This window comes from Cavia porcellus, unplaced genomic scaffold, assembly GCF_034190915.1.
Source record: "Cavia porcellus strain 051 isolate PalLab524CR breed Dunkin Hartley unplaced genomic scaffold, mCavPor4.1 scaffold_26, whole genome shotgun sequence".
Lineage (NCBI taxonomy): Eukaryota > Metazoa > Chordata > Mammalia > Rodentia > Caviidae > Cavia > Cavia porcellus.
In genome coordinates, this window is record NW_026947509.1 from 55,136,513 (window position 1) to 55,147,002 (window position 10,490).

The 10,490-nt window shown below is 48.5% G+C and overlaps 1 protein-coding gene across 4 annotated transcripts; it reads right to left on the bottom strand.

Annotated features, from left to right (window-relative positions):
- Positions 1–4,545: 4,545 nt before the first annotated feature.
- Cxcr1 (C-X-C motif chemokine receptor 1) lies at positions 4,546–9,080 on the bottom strand. 4 transcript variants are annotated; one of them, XM_013160018.3, is made up of 4 exons: positions 8,788–9,080; positions 7,917–7,984; positions 6,540–6,581; positions 4,546–6,404 (listed from the first exon to the last, which is right to left on the bottom strand). In XM_013160018.3, exon 4 carries the CDS (start codon positions 6,394–6,396, stop codon positions 5,329–5,331), a length of 1,068 nt encoding a protein of 355 aa, XP_013015472.1. In that variant the 5' UTR covers positions 6,397–6,404; positions 6,540–6,581; positions 7,917–7,984; positions 8,788–9,080; the 3' UTR covers positions 4,546–5,328. The 4 variants fall into 4 exon arrangements, with proteins under 4 accessions (XP_013015472.1, XP_013015466.1, XP_063092692.1 ...); XM_013160012.3 differs by lacking the exon at positions 6,540–6,581 and having other exon boundaries at positions 8,788–9,077; XM_063236622.1 differs by lacking the exon at positions 8,788–9,080 and having other exon boundaries at positions 6,540–6,601; positions 7,917–7,963.
- Positions 9,081–10,490: the final 1,410 nt, after the last annotated feature.

A 10,490-nucleotide genomic window follows, 5' to 3' on the forward strand; every position in this document is an offset into this window, starting at 1 on the left:
ATTCCCCATTAGGTGGCCTTGAAGCCTTATAAAGTTTTCACTCATTAATTAGAAAGGCTTTATTCTGGGCTTCTTGATATGAAAATATTTGAAGCTAGAGTATATGAAGTTTTACCCAAATATTTCAAGGAAAAAGACACTATGGTAACTACTATTAAGTCAGGTTATAAGGTGGTGAAGTACTAGGTTATTGAAACAGTCATGCTGTGACCTCTATTGTTATATTGTTATGTCCTGTTTTATCTCAATCTCCTCCTTATTGTTTCAAAAAAAATTATTTAGTCATTTCTTATGTTTGTCTTAATTAAAGAAAAAATTCAAAAAAATTAGGATATATAAATAGTAACTCTTTTCGATTTCCTATTAACTTGTTTTGAAGTCCTGTAGTACTCCCACGATCTTGTTTTGACTGATTAGACTCTGTTCCATTCTATATGATAGTATCAAGTTTGAAGACATAGGCAACTACTTTGAAGACAATAAGATTCACTAAGATACCCATTCTGGTTTGACTATTGTCTTCTTTGGAAGTCCTGTAATGTTTACAATGCCTAAGTTTTATTGGTCTTGTTCTCTACTGTTTTGTCCAACTTTATAATATCTAATAAGATAGACAATTCTTTTTAAGGAAACAAGGGACAACGTTGATAACCATTGTTGATAAACTTGTACTCTGTTCTACACCATGTGCTACGTCTATCCTTGGTATTGACTGACAGCTTTGTTTTGCCATATTTGACTGTATTCTTCCCCCCCCCCAAAGAAAGTAATAAGCACTAAGGAGTAATAAAATCCAAGATGTGTAAATTTTGTTGTAAAAAAGAGAGGGAAAAAAAAAAAAGAAAAGGAGCTCTAACGGATATAACAGCAAGTGTGTTTGGGGGTGTTAAATAGCTGACTTTATCAATGTTTTTGGAACATTGAACACAGCTGTTTGCAGTCTCCCTGTTTGAATGTCCACCTTGTGTTCTTTGATACTGTGATTTGAGGAACTATTTTCAAGAAAATAGTGTGTAATCTACTAGCAGGTAATTTCTTACTGTTATGGTTTTTTGTTTTGTTTTGTTTTGTTTTGTTTTGTTTTGTAGTTCTGTATTGCGTGTACCCTTACGCCGCTTTGGTTTGTTTTGTGTTTTTCTCTTTTTCCTCTTAAATAAAAAAAAATAAAAATAAAAAAAAAATAAAGACAGAATACCAGGATGGATGGTGAGAGGTGTGAGCCCCTGGCAGCTCTGCAGGTGAAGCCCAGGGTGTTGTAACAGCAAAAGTCGGACTCCACGATGTCTGCAGGTGAGTGGTCATCCCTGGAAAGAGGGCTTTCTGGGAAGATCTTTGGAAGGTGATCTTTAGGAGAGGGTCATTTCATTTCCTTTATGTCTGGGAGGTTTTCAGCTCTGAAGGGCCCTGATTAAAATGCTGGGAAAGAGTTAAACTTGACTACCTAAGGCCTGAGTCCTGGATTAACAGCTGGTATTTTTACTGCAACTAGGAAGACTGGGTCACCGGACAGGAAGGCAGGGGATGGCAAGAAGCTGTGTTCAGCAGAAAGGGGAACTAGTTTATAGGAAAACGGAAGATTGTGCTGTGATTACTTGGTTGCTGGAACATTTTAACAAAATCTACAAAACAGTGTTTATCTTGGTACTGAAGATTGAACCCAGTGCCTTCACACTGAGCTACATCCTGGCTTTATTTTACTTTTTATCTTGCTAAGTTGCCCAAAATGGGCTCAAACTTGAGATCCTCCTGCCTCAGCCTCCCAGAGCACTGGGGTCATGGGTATGCACTACCATGCCCAGCTACACCTAATTTTTTAAAATTAGCAAGCATTATAGAGAACATCCATTCACATCCCAACCACTGTCCCCCCCTTATCCCTGATGCAGACCCAATCCCTGACTCCCGGTCCATTCCTGGCCACCTACCCCTTCTGACCCTGACTACTCTCTTTTATTCACCCCATTCATGACCCCAGCCCCATCCTGGACACAAGCCCTTCCCCAAGCAAACCATCTCCCCGACATCCAATCCTTGCCCTGTCTACCGACTGAAACACAAGTACAGTGGTGCCTCAGTTCACAGATTCAATTCTTTCCACAGTTCTGGTCACAAACCAAATTGGATGAGAACTGAATCAAATTTCCCCATAAGGTCAACATTGAACCTGATCACTGAATTGAATTTGGCTCTCTTCCAATTCAGTTTGAGACCAGACTCATGGAAAGAACTAAGTTTGTGAACCCAGGCACCAATGTATTTGATATGTCAATACACTGTTCTAATGAAGTATCAAAATCCTGGAATTTTAGAAAATCTGAAGTCCAAGCGGGGTGTGGTAGTGTGTGACTATAATGCAACCACTCAGGAGGCTGAGGCAGGAGGATCATTGTGAGTTTGAGACCTGGCTGGGCTACAAAGTGAGCTCAAGTCCAGCCTGAACTGCATAGTGAGACTTTGTCTCAAAAAGTCTAAATAAATAAATATAAAAAATCTAATCAACTAATATTACACTTGCTTGAAAAAATTTCTGACTGTATTCCTGCTGGGTTTAAAATTCTCACTTGCTGTTTTACTGCTGTTTAATTCTCATCAAATCACCAATGAGCCTGGCTGTCTTTTCCGATGCTTACTGGACATTCATGTAGCCCTCGACCTGGTGTGGATCCTTGTTTACTTGCAGGGGGCCTGAGGGACTTGTCTTTGGTGCCATAGGGTGAAGGAGAAGGGTGAAGGACAGGAAGACAGATGCTAAGTAAACAGTAGACGAGGCAGAAGGGCCCTAAAGGCCGGAAGGAGGGGAAAGAGGCCCCAGTTTTCTGCCTTCCTCCCTTGATTCCTTGTGCTTTCCTCCTGGGCTGTCCCCTGAGTCAGATCTACCCCCTGAGGACTTGAGCCCCTCACTCCTTCCCCACCAACCTGCTTGGAGAACCTCTTATGGACCAGGCAGAGGCTCCTCAGAACCCTCTGGAAGCTTCTGGAAACTCCTAGAAGAAGGCTTCAACGATATTCCAGAGAGAATGGTGGCTGTACCAACTAGGGCTTTCTGTTCCAGCCCTGTAGCCACTCTGCACCTCTGACATCCATTCCATTTCTGACCCCTCCCTGGGACTCCCCACCCCCACTTCTCCCACCCTCACCCCTTCCTTGGACCTGGTCCGGCACAGGTGGACTCTCCTTGTCTAATCCTCCCTCTCCAAGTCTCTGATTCTTGCTCAGCTTATCCTGAACTGCAGGTCTCTCCTATTCCTGACGTTCAGCCTCTGGCTTCTCACCTGACCTGAGCTGCCACCCCATCCCTACACCCTCCTCATCATTCTCCCCAATCTCTGATCCCAGTCTCAGCTTCGACCACAATCCCACCCAGGAGCCTCAGCCTCTGGCCATCCTCGACTGTGACCCACACCACATACAACAAGATCAGCCATGGTGGAATTTAGGCGGCTGAGCAAGAAAGCAATTTGCTTCCTTTCCCTGGCGAGAGCTAGGAGGAGAACCAGTCAGCATCTCCCATGAGCCTACCTTAGCACAGGCTGAGGATCAAACATCCCATCCCTTCCTCCCCCCTACCCCGTTAGCAACTGGGGGCAGAGGTCCGAACATCTCTTGGGACGATGACCATATGCAATATAGCAAATATGGGGGATCTCCTCCTATCTTCTGAAGGCAAATGTTTTCACTGTTTTTCTTTGTTCTAATTGTTTTGCTCTGTTCAATATTCCCTTTCGATTGGCTTTATCTTTACAATATACTATAGTACCTATTACTGTTATCCCAGAATTCTGCTCTGAAATTCTGTGCCAATTTCACTGCATTGCTCAATTGGCTTTGTTCTGTCTTGTTCTGTTGTATTTTACTACCTTCAAAAAAAAAAAAAAAAAAAAAACAAACAAACAAACCAGCAGCTTCCCAGATTTACTCTAGCGGGCCAGAGAGGGGTTTGCACCAGGAGCAATCAAAGGAACCTCAATGAGTTGCAGTACTTGCTTGCAACTCTTCTCCCCAGACAGACCACACAGGCAAACTTGATGAGCGAAATGTGTTGCCCAGAACAAGAGGGTGACAGGGAGAATACAGATAAGAGGTTCTGGGAGCAGATGGTGTGCAAGTGAGCTCAGGCCTTTTTAACACCATTCATTTGATAAATATTGACTGAGCATTTAATGGGCAGTGTGTCAGACACCAGAGATGTAGAGTCAACAAAACAGAAGATTTTTCACCTTGGGGGAGGGAAAACAGAAACAACGGTAATTCCCAGTAAGTGTGGGGGTGGGGGTTAACTCAAAACAAAGGAGCCAGGCAAGGCCCACCCAGGGAGATGGTGCCTAAGTGAAGCCAAGGCTTGGGAAGAGGGGGACATTTCCTGTTACACCTGGACAAATGATTCTCCCCAGCCTGGGATACAAGAACAAAGACAATTTTCTGGTCCTCAAAAGACCCTTCTGCCAGGGACAGCAACCCATCCACCCTATTACCCCCGTTCTATTGCAGGCACAACCAGCAATGCCACCACACACGTTCCCCTCCATGTCACACTTGCACAGGAACTAACATAGGCAGAAATTTTATTGGAAATATGGGACCAGTCAGCTGACTGGCAAAGCGTGCATGGGTCTGGGACATTGCTAATGCTCCATGTCAGGCTGGAGGCATCGAGAGTCTTGTTCTGTTCTGCCCATGGCTCTGCGCGTGTCCAGCAGGCTCACTGCCCTCTCTGAGCGTGGAGTAAAGAGGATTTCACACCAGTAGCACTGGTTTCCCAAACACCCTTTGCTTGCCCACAGCACCCAAAGGGAAATTATTTCTGGCTCCAGCAGGAGGCCACCTGGTGGTGTGACACTTCAGCAGCAGCACCTGCCTTGATGTCCTCAGCATGTATCACAACACGCTAGAGATGGGGAAAGAGCCCCACGAGATCAGAGAGCGCAGATCTGCCCCTCAGCCTGGTTAGAACACGCTCGGCATTTGGGGTGCGGTTCCAGTGAAGACTGACAAGAGGGTCCAGCCCATTTGGGAAAACAGCTTTGGCCCCAGTTCTTTGCTCTACTGTTAGACGCAGGTTACAGGTATGACCATGCTAATGGGGCAAAGATGCCCAAATTCATCAGAAATGAGGCTGTGCCTGTTCATGGCAGTGTTGAAGCTGTTCCTTGATAGTCTCCTGGGAGGCTGGAGTGGTCCCTGAGGCCCCAATCCCTAAGTCTCCCACACTCGGCAGCTGCTCCTCAAACCCGAAGGTGTCTGTCTGAGACAGTCTATCCCACCCACGCCCTGGGCAGGCCTGATGGTATCCTTTCCTCTGAGTGGGACAGACTCTTCCTTCTGCAGCTCTCAGAGGTTTGAAGCCACAGTGCTAGAAGAACTGTGAGAGGGCACGCGGTGACGGGCCAAGAACCCTTTGCTAATCAGGCCACGGGCAGCGAGGATCTTGAGGAGTCCGTGACGAAACTTCTGGCCAATAAAGGCATAGATAATGGGGTTGAGACAGCTGTGGAGGAAGCCCAGGATCTCGGTGACCTCCAAGGCCCGGTCAATGTGGTCACGGCGCTCACAGGTCTCCTCGATCAAGCGGGTCCTCATGAGGGTGTCCGTGAGCAGGACCAGGTTGTGGGGCAGCCAGCAGAGCAGGAAGACAAGCACGACGGCGAAGATGACCCTCATGGCCCGGTGCTTCTGCCCCATCTGGGCCTTGAACAGTGTGCGCAGTGTGCAGCCGTAGCAGAACAGCATGATGAGCAGGGGCAGGATGAAGCCATAGAACTGAGGCAGGATGCGCAGCACCAGGCGCCACATGGTTGTGTTAGTACCCAGGGACTCATAGCAGACAAAGATGCTCTCCTGAAGACGAATGGCCTCACGAAAGAGGCTGATGGGCAAAGACAGAGTCAAAGATACTACCCAGATGCCCATACAGATGAACTTGACCAAGTGGCGCTTTTGGGTCAGTGTATGTGTGGCATGGACGATGGCCAGATAGCGGTCCATGCTGATGGCGGCCAGCAGCAGAATGCCACTGTAGAAGTTGACTTCCTTCAGGAGTGAGGCTATCTTGCAAAAGGGCGTGCCGAAAATCCAGCCCTTCTCCTTGTTCACAGCCCAGATAGGCAAGGTTAGGGCAAAGAGCAGGTCAGCGACAGCCAAGTTCACCAGGTAGACATCAGTGACGGAGCGGGTGACCTGGCTGCATAAGATGACCACCATCACCAGGGAGTTTCCCAGCAGGCTCAACAGGAACACCACGACATAGACAACAACCAGAGCTGCACTGTTGAGTATCTCCAGGTCTCCGCCACAGGGGCTATAATCTTCTCCCGTGGGTGGCATGCCAGTGAAATTTTCCAACCCCTCATACCACTGTTCACCAAAACTGCTCCACCACATGTCCTTAAGTTCACCCATGGTCAGATCTAGTGGAAAGGTCAGAAGGGGGGAAAAACGTAATTTAGTAACTCATTGAAGTCGCTCTCATCGTGGATGTGAAGGGACAGCTTTTACTTCTCCGTTGATTTGGCAACCAGAGATTCCCCCTCTTCACCTCTCACCTGAGCTTCTTTCAAAGTTGGCTTCCCAGAGGCATCAACCATCTGTAATTCAGAGGTCCAGCCTGAGTATGGGATAAGACAGAGTACAGGGAAGTGATCTTTGCCCTTAGTGGGCCCTACAACTGTCTGGACTCTTCCTCCAGCCCTAACTCTTCCCCTTTTACCCTTCCCTGTCCTAAGCCAGGTCTGCGCATGAAGATGGGCAGGAACCAACCCGCCTGGTCTCCTGCAATCAGGGGAGGGCCAGCTCTCAGCGAAGCAGGAGGAAGCAAGCCCACGCAGCTGTCCCCTCCTACCTCAGCTCTCCTCCTGTGTTCTCCCTAATTCTTCTTTACCTTCTTCAAACCTACTCAGAGAAGGAACTGATAACAAATTGTAGTAAGTCACATGGGTGCCCTTTGACTTACACGGGGGCTGTACCCAGGTAAATCCTTCCTAAACTGGAAATATTCTAAGTCAAAAATGCATTGAGTACACCTGACCTACATCGTAACTTAGCTTCACCTACCTTAAACACTCTCCGAATGGTACATTAACCTACAGCTGGGGGAAAGTCCTCTAGTACGAAGCCTGTTTTATAATAGTGTTGAATATCTAATGTAATTTACCGAATACTGCACCACATGTAATAAACAGGACAACTGTTGGTAAGGTGAAAACTAACGCATGAAACCATCAGAAGGTGGGGATTTGAAACCTGTCTTAAATGATGAGTAAACATTTTGATCTTCTGTCTAAAGAAAGTTTAAGCAAGTCAGAGGACAAAATCTCGATCTGGTCCCTAAAATCCTCTCCTAGACCTCCACACTCAAAGGTTTTCAAGTAGCTGTTTTTTAAGCGTGAAATACTGTTAAAAGGCCAGAGGCGCAACATGTGAACAGATCAAAGCCGAGTTGCTGAGGAAGGAGGACCACATGCTGCTCTCTCCCCCTGGACAGCACCCTCAGAGCATCCCAAGCCCCCAGGATTCCCCAGAGAGCAATCTGAAGGCCTCTGGATTCCTCAGGGTGGGTCTGGACCCGGGTACCGTGCCCTCCTGAGTAACCTTGGTTAGGGCCCATTCCCCTATAGATTTCCATTTGCTCTCTGCATGGATCAGATGCAAAGAAGAAAACTTGTTTGCTTCCAGGTCAGCAGTCTGCTAAGTTCCTTCTAGTGGACAGCTCATTCCACACATTCTAGTGTATTCTCTTAATCCTCCCCTTGCCAGTATTTGTATTTCCATAGAAGACAAAAATTTTAGGATAAAGCAATACACATCAAGAGGCCAGTCGCAGCAACCCTCAGGTCCCATGGAAATGAGTGCGTTTTATAAAGTAAAGTGAAATAAGCCTTGGTAGCCCCACAGAAAGTCCTGCCAAACAGGAGGCTTCATACCTGAGGTGCCAGCCAAGTGTGTCCGATGTAAAGACAGCAGCTCAAGGACCAGAGTGACCTAACAGGAACTATATAAATAAAGAGAAATTGAGAAACCACACCCCTGCCTTGAGTCCTGCCCATGTCTGCAGTTAGGAAACAGATTAATACAGGATCCCAGCCCAACAGAAACTCCAGGGATCTGTATGTCCAAGGGGTTACCAAGCATAAAGTGGGGGCTAAAGCTCCAGTATCTGAATTCTCCACTCCATGGTGACTACTTTTATCACTTATTCCCCAAATTCCCTAGTAGATGGCCTTTGAAAACTTCCAGCATTCCTGACAAAAATAAAGGTGATCTGAGTGTGATGGCACACACCCGAAATTACAGCTACTTCAGAGTCCGGGCAAGAGCTGCACGCCTGTAATCCCAGCAACTGGGAGGCTGTGGCAGGAGGATCTCTGTGAATTCAAGGCCAGCCTGAAGTATAGCAAGACTCTATCTCATCCCCCTCCCCCAAAATAAACAATTTCCAACAAGAAATAAAAATTAATAAATATGGAAAGGATTTGACCTTTTTACAGCAAATGCTTCAGAAGGTGTCTATGGTAGGAGGGAGCTGGGATTTAACTGGTGGGGAGGAGGCTGAGGACTACATTTGGCCTGAGTTTGTCTTGGAGTCCAGCTAGATAGCAGAGAGACCAGTAAGGCCGGGGCCATCAGCAGCAGAAGAGCTTTGAATTGCTACTGCTGCTCCCTCCCAGAGTGAAGGATGGCTTTTCTAGAGCCAGCCTGAGATGCCCAGAAGCTGACCACTGGGCCCTGGCTTCAGTCCTCAGCACTGAAATACTGGAGTGCTGCAGGGATGTGTTTCTGAGTCAGGCTCCTCACCTTCACTGGGAGCAGGGCCCCTCTTTGATTCATCTCTGTATCATGTGCCAGAGCAGTTAATGCTCGGGCAGTGGCTGGAGAAGAAGTGGTGTTAGACGGAGCTCATGAGCACGGATCACCAGCCCCATCTGGAGTGTCCTTCGCCATCAGCCCTGGTGGCCGCCTGAAATCTTCCCTCCGGGCAGCGTGCAGCAGGGCTGCTCTGCCTGGCAGTGCCCGCCCCGCTCTGCTGTTTGAAGTTGACACCGATCACAGGGGTGTAAATTCTGCCCCGGCCACAAATGCCAAACGTGCATGCTGCTGGTGCTTCCAACTGTGCCACTCGCAGGCACAGCGTCTAAGCTAAGGCATACTCTCCTCCTGAGCTCTCGTCGCGTTTCTACATCTGTAGTGGCAGGAAGTATAGGAAAACAACTGCCCGGGGTTGTTTCCTCACCCTCAGTGCTTCCACTTATCCTAGGCTACTGGGATCTGCTGACTTGACTAGAAAGGACTCGAAAATGGGGTAGTCCCAGAAGGAAAGGGACAACCCTTCATTAGTCACCCCGGGGAAAGGAAGCTCCCAGGCCAGAAAACAGTGACCAGGGACATAGGAGGAAAGAGTTGGGGCGCAGAGTGCAAACGCAGGTGTATCCCTGTATTGTGTAAAGAGCAGGCGACGGGGAGGGAAAGCAGTGTGGCCACAAGGGGGCAGCAGTCGCCAGACACTGGAGCCACCTGCCCGCTACCCGTTGAGAAAGACGAGGGTCAGGAGCAGTCTTGTCCCAAACCAACTTTTTAAGTTCTTCTTTGTGCATAGCTAGTTCCTTTCTGCTTTTCCTCAACCCCTGGTCAAATTGGTTCACGACCTCCCACTACTGCAACGAATCACAGAGACTCGAGGAAGGTCCGGTTTGGTCTACCCGAGAGCTCCGGAAGCAGCCCAGCTGGCTGAGCCCCCAGGGGGACAGCAGGGGTCGCTCTGGTCTCCCCGGGAGGATGGATCTGGAGGACAAGGGCTGGAAACAATCTTTTCCTTTGTGATCAGAAAGAGAAGGGGTGGGGGGCAGAAGAAAATCGTTCCCGCGTGGAAAGGTTCCAGCCCTTCGGCCCACTCAGCACACCTGCGGCGCTTCGTTCTCCCTGCCAGCTGCTCCTCTTGCTCTGAGCTCTTGTGTTTCTCGTGGGAAAGAGCTCCCCGTGCTGCGGGAACACTCCGTGCACACCGTGGACAGGTGCAGCCACAGTGCAGCCATCTGGCAAAATGTAGGGGCCCTTGGCGGGAAACGGTCCCCACCACTCTGTTTTCTCCCTGAGGTGGCTTCCATCAAGTCGGCGTGAGCTGCGTACCTTTCTGTACCTGTGTCGGCCTTGATGTCCACGTAGGCATCGCCTCACGCTCCTCCTGAAGAGCAAGTACAGGAAAGGGAGCTAGGAAAGGATTTGTCCCCTCTCCTTGTGACACCCTCATCCCCACAGAGACAGCTTCGGAGGGCACCTCTAAGGCAAGCCACTCTGAGCACAGGTCGGGATGTTTGTTCAGTACCCAGAAAAAAGTAAATTTATGGTCTTGGGGCACCTGACAACCATTTTGCTACCATAATGGCGACACCAGTGGGAATACAAACCCCAGCACACGGAAGAGGGCAGAGCCCAGAGACCGAGAGGTGGAGCCAGGTCCTGTCCAGACCATGTCTGGTGGCCAGACTCTCTCGGCACTTTAA

What these genes read in the sequence shown, in the direction of transcription:
- Cxcr1 (XM_013160018.3), bottom strand. Translation starts at nt 6,396, where the DNA reads ATGGGTGAACTTAAGGACATGTGGTGGAGCAGTTTTGGTGAACAGTGG.